Source organism: Schistocerca serialis, chromosome 1 (genome assembly GCF_023864345.2).
Source record: "Schistocerca serialis cubense isolate TAMUIC-IGC-003099 chromosome 1, iqSchSeri2.2, whole genome shotgun sequence".
Lineage (NCBI taxonomy): Eukaryota > Metazoa > Arthropoda > Insecta > Orthoptera > Acrididae > Schistocerca > Schistocerca serialis.
Genome location: NC_064638.1, coordinates 10818680 through 10838874, shown reverse-complemented (window position 1 = coordinate 10838874; position 20195 = coordinate 10818680). Strand labels below are relative to the sequence as shown.

The 20195-nt window shown below is 40.5% G+C and overlaps 1 protein-coding gene across 1 annotated transcript; it reads left to right on the top strand.

The window, feature by feature from the left end:
* The first annotated feature begins 472 nt into the window (after positions 1–472).
* Positions 473–18750, top strand: LOC126460300 (molybdenum cofactor biosynthesis protein 1-like). Its single transcript, XM_050095910.1, has 3 exons — positions 473–682; positions 9885–10030; positions 18666–18750. The coding sequence occupies exons 1-3, from the start codon at positions 473–475 to the stop codon at positions 18748–18750; spliced, it is 441 nt and encodes a 146-aa protein (XP_049951867.1).
* Positions 18751–20195: the final 1445 nt, after the last annotated feature.

Below are 20195 nucleotides of genomic sequence, written 5' to 3'. Positions count from 1 at the left end.
CATTATTTTGTAGGTTAGATTAGATTAGATTCAGCTTTTGTTCCAAGACCCAAAACATGAGATGATTCTCATGGGTGAGTAACATGCCAGAAAGTATAACATAAAAAATATAAAACATTTGAATACCCTGATCATTTGTCAGGAGATTGTCAAACTAGGTGAATACAATACAAACTGTAACAGCTAATATTTTCAGAATTGATACGCTGTCAGACCGAAACATTGTTATGCACTATTCATAAATTTATCAAACAAAAAGCACATAATCTTGACTGTTATGACAAAGTGCTCTCAGAACTGAAATCTAACAGACATTCTTATTTAAGCTGGCCTAACAGCCACTGTTAAGATATTCATGTATAGAGTAGGATGAGTTGCCTATCAAAAAGTCTTTCAAACTCTGTTTAAACCATGCTTTACCTGATACCAAGTTTTTAATGGTGTCTTTCTTCCACAGATAATTTGTGTTGTAATGCGAGGTTTTAATGAAGATGAAGTGTGCAGTTTTGTGGAGTTAACAAAAGAGAAAAATGTTGATGTAAGATTTATCGAGTGCATGCCTTTCAGCGGCAACAAATGGAATGATGGGAAGATGGTCTCCTTTAGTGAAATGCTCCAAATAATTAGAAAGCAGTGGCCTGATTTTGATCCTCTTCCCAATGGGCCCAATGATACCTCAAAGGTACGTACAGTATTACATATGAACATACATTGAAAATAATTTAATGTTTATGACTTACTACCGATCACAAGAATACTTCACATCTGCTGGTGGTATGAGAGATGGACTGGTTTAGTTACATATTTCTCATCCCATTCAGTAAGTCTGTCCTGGCCTGGGTTTCTCTGCAGCTTCTCTGCAACTCTCCCCATTTCCTAAACCTTGACAATCCTTTTATTTCTTCCCTTTTCCTTCCCCTTCATTGTTTCTGCCAGAAGAAGAAGCCACTGACTCCAAAAGCTTGCACATTTCCATAACTTTAAGGGGAGTTAGAAGGGGAAAACATTCTTTTTCACTTTTTTGGGTTTTTATCTGATTATAAAATTTGCAATTCTCCAACTAAAATGATATGTATATTACTTATAAACTTGTGTGGGAAGTATTTTATTTTATTTTCTAAAATATAATCTACACCAGTTGAAAATGTTAAAATTTTTACATGCATTACATCAAGACCTAATAAAATCGGTAATTTCTTATATACAGGGTAGTCCATTGATTGTGACCGGGCCAAATATCTCACGAAATAAGTGTCAAACGAGAAAACTACAAAGAAAGAAATTTGTCTAGCTCGAAGGGGGAAACCAGCTGGCGCAGTGGTTGGCCTGCTATAAGGCGCTGCCATAGCTCAAACTGATATCATCTGTGTTTTTTAAAAATAGGAACCCCATTTTTTATTACATATTCGTGTAATACGTAAAGAAATATGAATGTTTTAGTTGGACCACTTTCTTCGCTTTGTGATAGATGTCGCTGTAATAGTCACAAACATATGTTTCATAATTTTAGACGAACAGTTGGTAACAGGTAGGTTTTTTAAATTAAAATACAGAATGTAGGTACATTTGAACATTTTATTTCGGTTGTTCCAATGTGATACATGTACCTTTGTGAACTTATCATTTCTGAGAACGCATGCTGTTATGGCGTGATTACCTGTGAATACCACATTAATGCAATAAATGCTCAAAATGATTTCTGTCAACCTCAATGCCTTTGGCAATACGTGTAATGACATTCCTCTCAACAGTGAGTAGCTCGCCTTCCGTAATGTTCGCACATGCATTGACAATGCACTGACGCATGTTGTCAGGCATTGTCGGTGGATCACGATATCAAATATCCTTCAACTTTCCCCACAGAAAGAAATCCGGGGACGTCAGATCCAGTGAATGTGCGGGCCATGGTATGGTGCTTTGACGACCAATCCACCTTTCATGAAATATGCTATTCAATACTGCTTCAACCGCACGCAAACTATGTGCCGGACATCCATCATGTTGGAAGTACATCACCATTCTGTCATGCAGTGAAACATCTTGTAGTAACATTGGTAGAACATTACGCAGAAAATCAGCATACATTGCACCATTTAGATTGCCATCGATAAAATGGGGGCCAATTATCCTTCCTCTCTTAATGCCACACCATACATTAACCTGCCAAGGTCGCTGCTGTTCCACTTGTCGCTGCCATCGTAGATTTTCCGTTGCCCAATAGTGCATATTATGGCGGTTTAGGTTACCGCTGTTGGTGAATGATGCTTCATCGCTAAGTAGAACGCATGCAAAAAATCTTTCATCGTCCCGTAATTTCTCTTGTGCCCTGTGGCAGAACTGTATATGACGTTCAAAGTCATCGTCATGCAATTCATAGTGCATAGAAATATGGTACGGGTGCAATCGATGTTGATGTAGCATTCTCAACACCGACGTTTTTGAGATTCCCAATTCTCGCGCAATTTGTCTGCTACTGATGTGAGGATTAGCTGCCCCAGCAGCTAAGACATCTACTAGGGCATCATCATTTGTTGCAGGTTGTGGTTGGTGTTCCACATGTGGCTGGACACTTCCTGTTTCCTTAAATAATGTAACTATCCGGCGAATGGTTCGGACACTTCGATGATGTCGTCCAGGATACCGAGCAGCATACATAGCACACGCCCCTTGGGCATTTTGATCACAATAGCCATACATCAACATGATATCGACCTTTTCCGCAATTGGTAAACGGTCCATTTTAAAACGGGTAATGTATCATGAAGCAAATACCGTCCGCACTGGCGGAATGTTATGTGATACCACATACTTATATGTTTGTGACTATTACAGCAGCTGGCCAGAGTTGCCGAGCGGTGCTAGGCGCTACAGTCTGGAAACGTGCGACCGCTACGTTCGCAGGTTCGAATCCTGCCTCGGGCATGGATGTGTGTGATGTCCTTAGGTTAGTTAGGTTTAAGTAGTTCTAAGTTCTAGGGGACTGATGACCTCAGAAGTTAAGTCCCATAGTGCTCAGAGCCATTTGAACCATTTTTGACTATTACAGCCCCATCTATCACAAAGCGAAAAAAGTGGTCCAGCTAAAACATTCATATTTCTTTACGTACTACATGAATATGTAATAAAAAATGGGGGTTCCTATTTTTAAAAAATGCAGTTGATATGAGTTTGACCTATGGCAGTGCCATCTAGCAGGCCAACCATAGCGCTATCTGGTTTCTCCCTTCAAGCTAGACGAATTTCATTCTTTGTAGTTTTTTCATTTGATGCTTATTTCGTGAGATATTTGGCCCGGTCACTATCAATGGACCACCCTGTAGAAAGCTGTGGATTACTGTGTTATAAATGTTAAATTATGTGTTTGTATTGGTAGCACTGTCAAAAATAGTATCGTATCTTTTCATACTATAAACATGCTTTGTATATCGAAGTGCTAACGTTCTGCCGAGGAAAAGTGACGAATAGACTGGTAAATCTCTCAAAAAGTATGACTCCAAAATGAAGTGTTTTTAAGAAATGTGGGTTTCATGGCAATAAATTTTTGTATAAAGAGAAACTTTGCGTTCAGCATGTGGTGTGTGAAGTTACAGACAACGAAATACTGGCAAACTCATGAGTATCTAGCGAAACACCCATTAGTGCTTCGAAGATTGAAATGAAACGTAGTGATAACACAGTTATCTCAAAACAAAACTCATGTAAACGGTAGGTTAGGTTATATTCTGATACATTTACACAACCTAACAGGGGTGTTATGTGAATGTGTGTGCTGTATGTATGTGGAGGGCCAGTTAGTTTACATGAAGACATTGAGGTATCAAATGGACTAGCCAGGAAACGTATCATTAATTCTGCCAGTTGTAAATATACTCATTCATTTTGGAATTCTGATAAGTGTAAAGATAATTATTTTGAAATAAATGTTAGGTGGTTTTATGGATTGAGAGCTATTGGCAAAGGTTACACTGCAGCAGAAACAATGTGTGTCATGATGTATATGCCACGCCCACTTTGTAAAATGGACAAGTATGCAGGATTTATTGGAGCTGCTGTGAAATCTGCTGCATGTGAGTCAATTAAGGGTGCTGCAAATGAAGCTGCTGAAATAAACGATGGTATGATTGACATATCCGTAGCTTTTGGGGCACTTGGTAGAAGCGCAGCTGCATTTCTAAGAATTCTGTTGCTACAGTGACCAGTGTGGATACTGGAAAGCTAATAGATTTCCAGATTTTAACCAAACATTGTTATAAGTATAAATCAGGGCATGAAGAAGGGCATATCTGTGACCGAAATTATGAAGGACAACTAGTCGTACGGAGGCCTGTGCAGCTGTTGAAATTTATAATCGATCTGTAAACTAAAGGCGAGTGTGTTACACTAAGTTCTTAGGTTATGCAGACTCAAATGCATATAACAGTGTAGTAGCCACTCAGCCTTATGGTGAGAAGCTTATCACAGAACTGGAATGTGTTGGTCATGTCCAGAAGAGGATGGGTACCAGATTGAGGAAGTTGAAACAAAGTTTGAGAGACAAGAAACTTTCAGGTGGTAAGACCATAAGAAGCAGGCTGACAGACAAAATGATTGATGAACTACAACAGTATTATGAGATTGCCATTAGAAATAATACTGAGGATTTGTTGAAATTGAAGCAGGCAGTACGGGCTACCTTCTTCCAGAGACTGTCAGCTGATGATAAACCAGTACACCATCTTTGCCCTCCTGGATCTGGTTCATGGTGCAATTACCGCAATGCCCAGTACTCAAACAGGTCATACAGCCATAAACATTCTATCCCAGCAGCAGTTGTGGATATCATAAAACCTGTTTACAGAGACCTGGCAATCTTGAATTATTGAAGAAGTGTCTGCATTGTCAGACTCAAAATCCCAATGAGTCGTTCAATAATCTTATAGTGTCAGTGTTGTCGTAACTGCCGTCTGCGTCATGTCTGCTGTGCAGCGAGCTACGCTAATTTAAGTATTAACTCTATTTTTCTTACTTGTCACTTCTTCTTCCATGTGTTTTTGCTTTTAGGAAGCTTTAATTGTCGAGTGCTAGTAATAGTGTTCCATAGATTTTGTGTTTGTTTTGAATACAGTCAGAGAGAGTCCGTTTAGTAAGCCATAGTGCCAGTAGTGCTAGTGTTTGTTTTCAATACAGTCCAGAGACAGGTAGTGCTATTTTCATTGTTTTCTACAGGAAGTGTCTAGTAACCACAGTTTAGTCAACTATCAGCCACCTTTAGTGAATTAGCAGTCTAGTTATAAGTTGATTAACTCTCTACAGTAAATTGATTTCTTAGGATGGATAGGATGTGTGACTGCTGTGTATGGACACAGGTGGAGCTGGCCACTGTTCGCGAACAGCTGAACGTGTTGATGGCCGCGGTTACCCGTCTTCAGGCTGCTGCCTTGGAGTGTAGCGGCAGTGGGGAGTCTGGTGCTTTGCATGGTACACCCCAGGTGATACATGCTTCACCCACTGACCCTTCTGTCAACACATCTTTGCGGGTACCGGGCGCGGTTGGGCCACCCTCTTCCCAAGGGGAGTGGCGGGTTCAGCAGCATTCGCGGCGCACGAGGCGGAGGGTCAGTGTGGAGGCTGGCTGTGTGGCATCGCCCGTTCTGCCTGTGAGTGGACATGTGGCCACTCCTTCAGCAAGGTCTGAGCAGGCACATGGGGGGAGGGGTTTATTAGTTATTGGGAGCTCCAACGTTAGGCGGGTGATGGAGCACCTTAGGGAAATAGCGGAAAGGTCGGGGAAGAAGGACAGTGTTCACTCTGTCTGCTTGCCGGGGGTCTCATCCGAGATGTGGAGGAGGCCGTGCCGGCAGTGATAGAGAGCACTGGGTGCACCCGACTGCAAATTGTTGCTCATGTCGGCACCAATGACTCCTGCCGTCTGGGTTCAGAGGTCATCCTCAGTTCATACAGGCGGTTAGTGGAGTTGGTGAAGGCGGAAAGCCTCGCGGGGTGGAATCTGAGCTAGCTATTTGTAGTATCGTTCCGAGAACCGATAGTGGTCCTCTGGTTTGGAGCCGAGTGGAAGGCTTAAACCAGGGGCTCAGACGATTCTGCGGAGATCAGGGGTGCAAATTTCTCGACATCCGCTATCGGGTGGAGAAATGTAGGGTCCCCCTGAATAGGTCACGCGTGCACTACATGCAGGAAGTGGCTACAAGTGTAGCGGAGTATGTGTGGAGTGCACATGTGGGTTTTTTAGGTTAGAGAATTCCCTCTCTAGGCCCGACAAGACACCTCCTGAGATGCGGCAAGGTAGGAGTAGACAAAATGCAACAGGGAATAACAATATTAATGTGCTAATAGTAAACTGCAGGAGCGTCTATAGAAAGGTCCCAGAACTGCTCTCATTAATAAACGGTCACAATGCCCACATAGTACTAGGGACAGAAAGTTGGCTGAAACCCGATGTAAACAGTAATAAATTCTAAACTCAGATTGGAATGTATACCGCAGAGACAGGCTGGAAAGTGAAGGGGGAGGCATGTTTAAAGTGATAAGAAGTGCAATAGTATCGAAGGAAATTGACTGAGATCCGAAATGTGAAATAATTTAGGTGAAGGTCACGGTTAAACCAGGCTCAGACATGGTAATTGGATGTCTCTATAGGCCCCCTGGCTCAGCAGCTGTTGTGGCTGAGCACCTGAAGGATAATTTGGAAAATATTTTGATTAGATTTGCGCAACATGTTATAGTTCTGGGTGGAGATTTTAATTTGCCCAATATGGACTGGGAGACTCAAACTTTCATAATGGGTGGCAGGGACAAAGAATCCAGTGAAATTTTTTAAGAGCTTTATCTGAAAACTACCTTGAGCAGTTAAACAGAGAACTGACTCATGGCAATAACATATTAGTGACAAACAGACCCGAACTATTTGAAACGGTTAACGCAGAACAGGGAATCAGTGATCATAAAGTGGTTACTGCATCGATGATTTCAGCCATAAATAGAAATATTAAAAAAGGTACGAAAATCTTTCTGGTTAGCAAAAGTGACAAAAATCTGATTTCAGAGTACCTGATAGCTCAACACAAAAGTTTTGTTTTAAGTACAGATAGTGTTGAGGATCAGTGGACAAAGTTCAAAACCATCGTACAATATGCGTTAGATGAGTATGTGCCAATCAAGATCGTAAGAGATGGAAAAGAGCCAGTGTGGTACAACAACCGAGTTAGAAAACTGCTGAGGAAGCAAAGGGAACTTCACAGCAAACATAAACATAGCCAACACCTTGCAGGCAAACAAAAATTACGCGAAGCGAAATGTAATGTGAGGAGGGCCATGCGAGAGGCGTTAAATGAATTCGAAAGTAAAGTTCTATGTACTGACTTGGCAGAAAATCCTAAGAAATTTTGCTCTTATGTCAAAGCGGTAGGTGGATCAAAACAAAATGTCCAGACACTCTGTGACCAAAAAGGTACTGAAACAGAGGATGATGGACTAAAGCCGAAATACTAAATGTCTTTTTCCAAAGCTGTTTCACAGAGGAAGACTGCACTGTAGTTCCTTCTCTAGATTGTCGCACAGATGACAAAATGGTAGATATTGAAATAGAGGGATAGAGAAACAATTAAAATCACTCAAAAGAGGAAAGGCCGCTGGACCTGATGGGATACCAGTTCAGTTTTACACAGAGTATGTGAAGGAACTTCCCCCCTTCTTGCAGTAATGTGCCATAGGTCTCTACAAGAGTGTAGCATTCCAAAGAATTGGAAAAGGGCACAGGTCATCCCCGTTTTCAAGAAGGGACGTCGAACAGATGTGCAGAACTGTAGACCTATATCTCTAACATCGATCAGTTGTAGAATTTTAGAACATGTATTATGTTTGAATATTATGACTTTTCTGTAAACTAGAAATCTACTCTGTAGGAATCAGCATGGGTTTCGAAAAAGACGATCGTGTGAAACCCAGCTCGCGCTATTCGTCCACGAGAATCAGAGGGCCATGGACACGAGTTCCCAGGTAGATGCTGTGTTTCTTGACTTCCACAAGGCGTTCGATACAGTTCCCCGCAATCGTTTAATGAACAAAATAAGAGCATATGGACTATCAGACCAATTATGTGATTGGATTGAAGAGTTGCTAGATAACAGAACGTAGCATGTCATTCTCAATGGAGAGAAGTCTTCCGAAGTAAGAGTGATTTCAGGTGTGCTGCAGGGGAGTGTCGTAGGACCGTTGCTATTCACAATATACATAAATGACCTTGTGAATGACATCGGAAGTTCACTGAGGCTTTTTGCGGATGATGCTGTGGTATATCGAGAGGTTGCAACAATGGAAAATGGTACTGAAATGCAGGATGATCTGCAGCGAATTGATGCATGGTTTAGGGAATGGCAATTGAATCTCAATGTAGACAAGTGTAATGTGCTGCGAATACATAGAAAGAAAGATCCCATATCATTTAGCTACAATATAGCAGGTCAGCAATTGGAAGCAGTTAATTCCATAAATTATCTGGGGGTATGCATTAGGAGTGATTTAAAATGGAATGATCATATAAAGTTGATCGTGGGTAAATCAGATGCCAGACTGAGATTCATTGGAAGAATCCTAAGGAAATGCAATCCAAAAACAAAGGAATTAGGTTACAGTACACTTGTTCGCCCACTGTTTGAATACTGCTCAGCAGTGTGGGATCCGTACCAGATAGGGTTGATAGAAGAGATAGAGAAGATCCAACAGAGAGCAGCATGCTTCGTTATAGGATCATTTAGTAATCGCGAAAGAGTTACAGAGATGTTAGATAAACTCCAGTGGAAGACTCTGCAGGGGGGACGCTCAGTAGCTCGGTACGGGCTTTTGTTGAAGTTTCAAGAACATACCTTCACCGAGGAGTCAAGCAGTATATTGCTCCCTCCTACGTATATCTTGCAAAGAGACCATGAGGATAAAATGAGAGAGATTAGAGCCTGCACATAGGCATACCGACAATCCTTCTTTCCACGAACAATACGAGACTGGAATAGAAGGGAGAACCAATAGAGGTACTCAAGGTACCCTACACCATCAGGTGGCTTGAGGAGTATGGATGTAGATGTAGATGTAGACCAAAAAATGTTTTTCTTGTAATGAAGACACTAAAGTGGGGGTCAGTCATGCTGTTATTGATTTTAATGATGGCAACATTGGTAGCGTGAAAGTGCTACAACATATGGGAATTAATTCTGGAGCAAACTGCATCAGAGAATTTGAATGGATGGACAAGGTTTGCACTGGTAAAGCAGAGTATGCAGCACAGTTGGCCACTACGGAGTCCAGAAAGAAGAAAACAAGAAAAAACTTAAAAAAGATCAAGAGGATAATATACAGTATGGTGCAGGGTGCTTCTGAGTGACTAAAAATAAAATGTTAAGCATATATTGAGTTACAGTCTATTAAAACTTTAAAAACTCTTCCTAAAAATTTACATTTTGTCTTGCATTTTTCCCTAAATCTCAGTAACTAATTCGAATAGCGAATTCAAATTTTCAGTATGTATCCTGAGCCTTCTGAACTAAAAGAAGAACATAATGTTATGTATAAATAAAATTATTTAGAATAACATACAAAAAAGTACACAAAATTTTAACTGTGTAATTAAAAAATTGTATTTCCAAAAGCAGTGGCTGAAATGCAATTATTGTAAGACTCAGAACATATAGTTTAATGTCCTGTAAAAGTTTCTTGTCAATGGCTATAGTTGTTCCTGAAATACGGGGAAGTTAAGTCACTAAATGTAACATTGTCAGGATATGGCGTTCAAACTCCCCTTAATGCACATTTTCTCCTTCCTCCACTTGGTGAGCAACACATTTATAGTATTTTCACAACAGCAGTAGCTATTTTCTTACAATTTCTTTTTGCAGGCATACCATGTGCCGGGCTTCAAGGGACATGTGGGATTTATTACCTCAATGAGTGAACACTTCTGTGGCACGTGCAACCGTTTACGGATAACAGCTGATGGCAATTTGAAGGTGTGTCTCTTTGGGAATTCAGAGATATCTCTCAGGTGAGTGATGAAACATAGAATAATCGTGTCCAAGTGAAAATTCATGTGAGGAAACCATAAAATTACTAGAAGACTGACAGACTGATCAGTATTTTATCTCCAGGAGGTGAAATTCCAAAACTTCTTATAGACACATTTGTTCCTCTTGTCCTCACATTAGTCATGGAGTCCAAGTGACCTTTGAGACCTTCAGAAACTTATCCCTCTTTCCTCTCTCATTAAGGAACTGATAGTTCCAAATGCTGAGTATAGAATAATACTTTCAAACTGTTTGCCATGCACATTAGGTATGTGGTTGGTATATGGAAGAGATAAACTGCAGTTAAATCCAGCAGGTATGAAATGAGTAATCTTTTCTTGAAGTTTTCAGCTTGCACCCTCCTCCCTCCCAGACATACAAACCAGATACCTCTAGCTAAATAATTTGTGAGTATATATAATTTGCCTCTGTCAACATCATGTTACACTAACCTATTTGTGAGATTAAATTAAAGGAAATAATCAGAACTGGAAATTATGTAAAGACATTTTTAGTTATGTCCCTATGTTGTAATAAAGTTAACACAATATTTCTGTCCATGTGATGGTAACTATGATTCGTCAGCCACTGTTGCCGAGCGGTTCTAGGCGCTTCAGTCCAGAACTGCGCGACTGCTACGGTCGCAGGTTTGAATCCTGCCTTGGCTCAGATGTTAAGTCCTATAGTGCCCAGAGCCATTTGAACTGTGATTCATGATTATCAGAGTCTACATGTTCCAAATAAAAATTGGAACTTCATGTGTATAAATGTACAAATTATTAGACAATGGGACCAACAACTGACACTTTTAAATTGATGACTAGACTAAGAGATTAATAATAGGAAAAAAACTGCAAGATACTTGGCGATAAGTTTGCTTCAGGACAAGGTAAGGGGGGTGAGGGGTGGGAAGAATCAGCTCTCTCTTTGTGAGCATACCAGAAATCCTTTATCAACCGAAGGTAAAATAAGATATAAAAATACAGGGTCAAACAATTAATTTAAGTATCTTAAAAACCAAATGACTAATAAAATTGGAAGCTAAGAAAAGTAAGTTCGTAGTAAGTAGGGTGAAACACAAGGGGCTGCAACATATTGCCATTGTTGTTTGACTTGTCTATCAAAGAAAAAAGAAATGGATGAAAACAAAATAAAAGTGAGAATGGAAATGTATCAGAAGCAAATAGGAATAAGCAAGGAACATATTCTTTAATAAAAAAAAAAAAAAATGACCTGTGAGGCAGATGTTCCTACAATTTTATGTTCATAGCACAGCAGTCTGTGAAAGCAAAATATTTATGACATTGAAAAAAGAAAATCAGTGAGTGAAAAGTGTGTGTAGGTGAATTGTGGTGAAAGACTGGATATTGGAACTTCTGTTAGGCTGCCCAGTATTAGTTAACTTGGTAGTAAAGGAGCAAGTTTGCAAGGGCAGATAACTGTTTGACTACGTAAAATAGAGTGGGAGTATGGAAAAGCTAGTCCAAGATAGGATGAAAAAGATAACAGCAACTTAAAAAATGAATTGATAAGTTACCATGAACCCCATTCCAATCTAGTGAATGCAGTGGTTGACAATATCTTGTGACATTCGCCTATAAGGCTCAAACAATAATTGCTAAATAAAAATACAAAATGTTGACAAGACTGTATCGAAGCTGACACTCTTTTGAAACAAGGGTGTTTAAACCAACAAACACGCAGGAAAGCAGGGACAACTCGGACACTAGAGGAGGATAGGAAGTATCATTGAAGGAGTGAGCATAAACCGTGTGGAATATGTGTGGTACAAGTAATGATAGCAAAAAAAAAAAAAAAAAAAAAAAAAAAAAAAAAAAAAAAAAAAAAAAAAAAAAAAAAAAAAAAAAAAGAGAGAGAGAGAAGAAGAAGAAGAAGAAGAAGAAGAAGAAGAAGTCCTCTACTATATATCTATGGAGAGTTAGGGGGTCAGTATACAACTCTCCAGGCTGTTATCAACTTCCAGAAGTTGAAGACACTGCTTCTCACTTGAGTAGCTCCTCAGCTGGAACTACAAGCAGAGTGTACCCTATTCCAGTCCGTCCACCGAGCAGAATTTCCCGGCTCTACAAGGAATTGAACCTGATCCCTTTCTATGGCACCCCTGTGGCATACTGACTGCATAGCTGTGGCAAGAGTCATAATATACACTTGTGAACAATTGAGTTATAACTATTCTGTTTATTGGGGAGATAGTATGTATATTGCACCGTGAATGAAACAGTTTAGTGTATCGTAAATGGAATGTATTCAGACCTTGTACTTGTTGTGTGAGAGCGCGGTGTCTTAGACACTTGTAGTGTTTGTCTTAGCATGTACGGACCAGTGAGCCTTACTTTCTAGTATTTTTAATTATATATCATTACTGGTGCCTCTGGCACTTTTGTGCTGCAATAGCAATAGCTTGCAATAGCAAACATTGAGTCAACCATGGTTTTTGGATTAGAAGAAGAAGTCAACTGGGTTGACATTGGGAATAGAGTGATGGGAAGTGGACAATAAGCAGTTATATCGAAGGGTGCATTATTTGATATGTTAAGGTTAATTATAAAATGTGGATTGGAGAATTTTTCACGTTGAGCAGAAGTAAGTTTACAGGACCAGATGTCAAATTACACATGATCAGTGTGAATCCCTATAGTCAGCATGAACACTGGCACACAGAATAATTTACAGGTAGCCTTGCTGTATATAAAAAATCAGATTTGTGCTGAACTGTCATGAACAAACTGTCACTTCTCTGGAATAAATAGACTCTGATTTGTTAATTACATCTGTGTAAATGAAAAATATAGGAAAACATAGATTGCTGCTTACTGTAAAGGAGACATGTTACATTGTAGACAGGCACAATTAAAAAGGCACTTACACAAAGCTTTCGGTCACAGCCTTCATCAGCAAAAGAGATACAGAGAAACACACACATTCATACACACAGGCAAGCACATGTCACACACATATGACTGACAACTCCAGCAGCTTGCCCCTAGCTACTGGACTTGGCAGTTTTTTTTTCTCTGTGTGTGTGTGCGTGCGTGTGCGCGTGGAGTGCTTGCTTGTGTGTTGTGCCTGTGTGCAACTTTGTTTTCTTTACAGTAAATAGTGATCTATCTTTCCCTGCACTGTTGATATTCCTACCTGGAATTTCCATTGTTTAATCAGTGTAAATAAGAAGGACACAGTTACATATATTCTGTCACTTGAAGACTAATACATGAAGTAAGTGGACATTATTTTTTATTGCAGAGGATCTTTGTCACCACTAATTATTAATTTTGTGTTCCAGTTAATTAGACATGGTTTCATCCTTTCGTGGATGTGCTCTTTTTGTTAAATCTTCCTGCAAAAGATCTGATTTACTTCAAATTAATAAACCTGAGTATTCTGAAAAAGGAGGTGCAGCTTACAGCTGCAGTGTGACAGTTGATCACAGGGTGATTTTATCACTGCCATATCGTGGGTAACCATGGCTCGAGACACTTATTCTATAAGGGTGTGTAGTCATTGGGCTTTCTTGTACCACAGTGTCAAAGGTGTACTGTGAGCAGATTTATTCAAGGAAAATACTACCACAATGAGCAGAGTGAACTGCTATGGGCAACAGGATATCATTGACAGGGGTTACCACTGACTAGCATGGCTTTAGCAGCGAACAGGTGGGCCACAATGTAGCAAATGACTCACCAACTCAGTGACAGTCAATAAACAGTAACCATTCATGCCACTGGGAACTGTCACCTCTTTGTGGGATACAAAGATGCAATCTGCACACTGCTCGTCACAGTTACAAAGATTAGCATTGGTTCGGAACAGCACCAGGGGATGCTCGAAGCATGCAGGAAGGTCGTCTGTCTGATGATTTGCGGTACATATTGCCAAGGTGGCAGGGTGCAAAATAAGGAGTGATCAAAAAACTTCCATTTGAAGGCTGCATAGTTCAGACCAGTATGCCACACACACACACACACACACACACACACACACACACACTCGCACACACACACGCACACACACACATATCCATCCGCACATATACCCTGCTTGTGTCTGTATATGTGTGGATGTATATATGTGTGTGTGTGTGTGTGTGTGTGTGTGTGCGAGTGTATACCTGTCCTTTTTCCCCCCTAAGGTAAGTCTTTCCACTCCCAGGGTTGGAATGACTCCTTACCCTCTCCCTTAAAACCCACATCCTTTCGTCTTTCCCTCTCCTTCCCTCTTTCCTGATGAAGCAACTGTGGGTTGCGAAAGCTTGAATTTTGTGTGTGTGTTTGTTTGTGTGTCTATCAACATACCAACGCTTTCGTTTGGTAAGTTACATCATCTTTGTTTTTAGATATATTTTTCCCATTTGGAATGTTTCCCTGTATTATATTATATATCAGTGCTTTCCTCTCCCACAACTATCCTGCAGACCTTGTCCACAAACAGATCTCCCAAACAATACATTCCTCCCCACCCAACAACAATGTTACTACCCCCAGACCACACAGAAGCATCCCCCTTGTCACCCAATATTATCCTGGCCTCGAATACATCAACTAATTACTCCGCCACGGATATGAATTTCTCAAGTCAAGCCCTGAAGTGAGATCATCCCTTGACAATATTCTCCCCACACCACCCAGAGTTGCCTTTTGCCGACCCCCTAACCTCCGTAACATCCTTGTCAAACCCTACAATATTCCCAGACCACCTTCTCTACCGAGCGGTTCCTACCCCTGTAACCGACCCCGATGCAAAACCTGCCCCATGCATCCCCCCACAACCAACTACTCCAGCCCCGCTACTGGTATAACATACACAACTCAAGGCAGGGCCACATGTAAGACAACACATTTATCAGCTGACATGCCTGCACTGCACAGCCTTTTACATTGGTATGACGACAACTAAACTGGCTGAGCGCATGAATGGGCACAGACGAACTGTCCACCTAGGAGATGTCCAATACCCAGTAGCGGAGCATGCCCTCCAGCATAATTCTAGGGACCTAGGAACCTGCTACACCATATGTGCCATTTGGCTTCTCCCACCCAACACCAGTACCTCGGAACTGCGGAGATGGGAACTTGCACTCCAACACATCCTTTCATCCCGCCATCCCCCTGGACTGAACCTATGTTAACCAACCTCACTCCCATTTACTCTTTAGTCTTCTCCTCTTTCCCTTTCCTCTTTAGCCATTCACGCATCTTTTTATCCTACATAGTTGTGTTTATTTTTATACTATGTACCTCTTTACTTCTGTATTCATCCTCCTTGGTTTGAAGCTGGCACAGTAATTACAGTAGAATATCTTTGGCTTCCCTCTGACATCCATGCCTCCATCTTTGCTACCCTCCCTGTTTACCTTTCCCCTGTTGCTTCATAACCTGGGTTGTGAATAACTGAATCCACTTTCCCTTCTTCCCCTTTTTTCCCCTCTCTCCTCCCTGATGAAGGAACGAAGTTCTGAAAGCTAGGATACGTCAATTTTCTGTTCTGTTTTGTGTATCTATCGGCTGTACTGAGCTGAGGTAAGTACTCGCCAGGCCCTCTATCTCTTTGTTAGTATTTGTTTCATATATATAAACACACACATACACACACACACTCACACACACACACACACACACACACACACACACACACACAGGGTGATGCGTATTAACATTTAAAAACCTCCAAAGCACTATAGATGACCCTGAGACAAGTAATTTAATACAAGACACATGGGATCACAAATGTTGGATACGATACAAATGTTGGGAAATGTGTCAAAAGCGAATGACAAATGTCACCAGATGATGTACCTTGCCATGCTTGCAGTGGTTGAGCCTCTTGGTCTGTCACACTTGATCATCCCAACCCAAGTCAAGTATTCATATCATTGTGGCTACGGATACATGTGTGCGACTTTAGTGATGGCGTTCAGGATTTGCGTCTTGCATCTGGCAGGCAGTATTTTTTCATTGTGTTAAACAATTATGTATTTATATTGAAGTTTATTATTTTATTTACCGGTCTTGCAGTTTCCTTGATTTCTTGCAAAGTACAGTACAATGAAAACCTACCATATTGCATAACAAGTAGATGAGTGTAAACTTCAGAATAGCATCATCGCCATTAAATGACCTTTGTTTTCTTTACTAACTAATGTCTGTAAACAAAAAGAGAAGTGACAGAAGCAAAAAACACAAAATCAGAACTGCTTTTGCTTGATTACAGCAGGGACAGTAATTTTGTAACATCTACATTTACAACAGATCATATTTACAAAATGTTTTCGAAATTTGCTCTGTTTTCTCAAATGAAAGTATTGCACTGCTGAATCATTCCTTTACACTCAACCCCGACTGCTGCACATGCTGTGGGGTATGTCATCTGGTTACGTCATATGTTCAGTGTTTCTCACCAATTTTTGGGGTATTTTGAAATTTACAAAAAGGCAAATGCAGAAAGTTATCACATTTTGCTGCACAATACCTGCGTCACAGAAAAATAATGTATACAAATCTTCTCAGATTGGCCACTGAATAACTTTGTGCAAGCCTCGCAATATTTCACCAACACAACTGTTCGTCATCTTCAGGTAGTGGTGGGTCCTGTCATCACTGCTGCAAGATGTGACTGGTGATATTCACACAGCAGAATTGAAATTTGTCAGGCTAGAAGCAGGAGTACGAATGTGTGGACAGGCACTCCCAGTTGGATGGAAATGCCATTCATAGTAGCCTTCTGCTTATGTGTTGTGGGCAATGACTGCACTTCTGGACACTCGTGTGGTTAAAAGCTGAATTAACTCTCTGCAAGGTGCTGCATCAGGTCATACATCGGAGGATCTGGTTTCTACTGTTTTAATTTCATGGCAGTCAGTGCTGGATTCTGGGCAGTGCTTAGTCAAAATTCCATATTCCTGTTGGTAAGATTGCCCACCGTATGGCCTCTTGGGAAACGTGTGGTGCCCTGTATTCAGGCAGTGCTCTGCTACCACTAATTTACTGGGTGGCATTTTTGTCAGTGCTGTTGAACACAGAGTTCTTGCACAATGTGAGGTGTGTGCCCTATATAAGATTTCCCATAATGGCATCAGATCTTATATATGATCTATGTTTTCTAGGGTCAAGATTGTCTTTAACTGAACACAAACACTTCCTTAGTTTCGCTGGTAGACGAAAAACACACTTGATTCTGTTTCTCCTAGCGATTCTTTCTATTTTTGAAAACATGCCACTGAAATATGGCAAGAAAGCCATTTGCAGTGCTTGTCTAAGTATCTTCATTTACATCCCTACACTGAACTTGCTTTGCTCAGAACACATTGCAAATCTGTTTACAAGAATAAACATTCTGCTGCAACACTGTTCTTAGGTTTTACAGTTCACCAGACAGACTGTTGGTATCTGAGATCACGTGTGCTCTATGTGCCAGGGAGTGTAAGACACTACCACATTGTGCAGGGTGATGGCAACTTTTGGACCGCAAATATAACTCTGCATGTATCAGTTTGCAGTAGAGACTATGCCCCAGTGTTCTGTCAGCTTTTCTTCTAACTGTGACATCCAGGAATGGTAAGCTGCTATCTTTTTGTACTTCCACAGTGAACTGAATATTCAGATGGAGCGAGTGCAAATGCTGCAGGGACATAGGTAGTGTCTGTATTATGTGGGCCACACCACAAATGTCTCTTCAGCATTCTGCCAGAAGGAGGAATGTTGGATATTTACTAAGGGAAATAGAGGATCTACCATGGGAACACTGTCCACTTGATTAAAGTAGTTGGTGTTACATAAGAAATAGGATGAGGTATGCACATGTTTAAACAGCACCACAATTTCTTTCTCAAACTTGCTGTTAATAACCTCTAATGAGGGCTGCAGGGGCACTTTTGTAAGTAATGATATAACATTTGAGCTAACTAAAAGATCTGAAAGTTCTAGTTTAAGCATCTTCAGGTATTCTATGAAATCCTCTGAATTCTAAATATGATGGTCATAGTCATCCACATGATAAATTTCAAAGCTGTCATGTGGAAATTGCCAGTTGCATCTTGCAGCAGTGATGGTGGAAATCACCACCACCTGTAGATGCCAAAACGTTGTGTCACTGAAATATTGAGGGAGGGACTTGCATAATGTTATCTGGTGGGGAACCCAAAGTGTTTTTGCAACAGATCTATCAGGCAAGCCTGAAAAGTCACATATACTCCAAGCAGTAAGTACCTGTTGTAAAATGGTCACATTAGTGAGCTTGGCAATTAATTAAGAGTTTATCAATAAATTTGGCTTCATTTTGCAAGAAATTGTGCTGTGTTCCAGTACTCCCTCTTCAACAAAGCTAATGTCAGTTTCTGCTCCACCTCTTCAGAGCAAGATCCTATGTACACTCTTGAGCATTTGTGTAAGATACCTGTTTATTTATAAAAATAAAAGTAACTTCTATCATGACTTTCCCATTCTTGTCCAGTGGGTTTGTTATCCTGCTGTTGCCTACTGCAGACTACAAGATTACTGTTGAAGATTTCTGCAAAGTTTTTCTTCCTTTTTAGTGTACCAACATTTCACTGTGTGGTAATTGCCTGGTACTGTTTAACGGGTGTTTTAACAGTTGTTTCAGAGATGCAATACGAAGCAAATGCAGTGAGGATGACTTGCTTGCCATGATTGGGGCAGCAGTGAGAAGAAGGAAGAAACAACATTGAGGTAAGATACATTACAGCAAATGTAACTCTATAGATAGAAAGAAAATTTCTGTTTAACAAGTCATAGCAAACATAAGAGCAAAATAGAATGAAAAACAACAGTGATAGAACCTGTGTTTTTGTGTAAACTTGGATTTAATTTTTATTTAGTATTCATTCTGATTAATGCCCATTGGTCAACAAGATATTTCAGCCCTAGAATTTGGTTCTGCAAGGTCCACCAGATAACCATATATGGCTGTTGTAACTCCTTTATTGGACTTCAGAAGTTTTCCAGCAACAAATCTTTTTTTTTTTCTTCTTTTCTTTCTTTTTTTTTCTTTTTTTAAAAAAAAGCTAAAATGCAGAAAACATCATAAAGCAAACACTCACAGAAAAGCATCAGTGTCCTTGAAACAATGGAAACTCCAGTAGGAATATCAACAATATTGGAAAAGGCAGATTACTACTTACTGGTGAAGGCTGTGGCTGAAAGCTTTATGTAAGTGTCTTTTAATTCTGCCCATCTGCAGCCTAAGGTATCTTCTTTATGGTAAGTAACAGTCTGTCTTTTCCTTCATTATTCATTAGTGTTCTTTGTTTTTATTGCTGTTTAGCAAGCATCATGTGGTATATAAGGGATGCGAATAGCGTCAGATGAATCATCACTCTGGAGGATATGAAGGTGCTGCATATTGGTGTGAGACAGCATTATCTGATGAGAGTTTGAAAGAAACCTCATTGTGGATGTCCATTTGGTCGCCTGGTTAAACCTTGCAACATCTGTATTTTTGGAGTATTTGGATCTGACAGTGGCCTGATGTTGGAAAGTAAGGGCATACTCATCATCAATGTTCCAGTTGACTACATGAGACCACTACAAGGGAGCATCACTGTGTAGTGTACTGAGTACATTGTAACCTGTTCACATCTGTGACTGCCATCTGAGAACAAGTACAGTAAACTCTCGTGCAGCTACACTTTTGGCTAGCTAGATTGACACTTGACAAGTTTCAGTTTGCGTGCACCTGGAGCCAAGCATTTGCTGGTGTTTTTGGCAATCTACTGCTAATCAGTGCACTGGTGCGTGTCAAAAGTCCAAGTATCGTCAATTCGTGCGTGTGTTGGTTGAAGCTCTATTGTGTTTCTTATTCGTATTGCATGGTTTCATGCCACTGCCATCTATTGGAACTCCTTGGTAGTACAGTACATACAGTATTGTTCTATGCAGCGCAACGTAGCCCTGTCAAAACCGACAATTAGAGTGCGCCGCCTAAGACTTTCCACTTGTTGTCGGTACATCAAAGCTGAGTGTTTAACAGTGAATGTACAACACCCTGTTGTGTTGCCACGTGGGCTTGGGTAGAACAGAGGAAATGGCATAGACGTATCGAATGCTTTCATTTGATGGCTGCCACAGCCTGGTTTCAAAAGTCAAAAGTTTGTCTAGTGCATCTCGAGTGTTG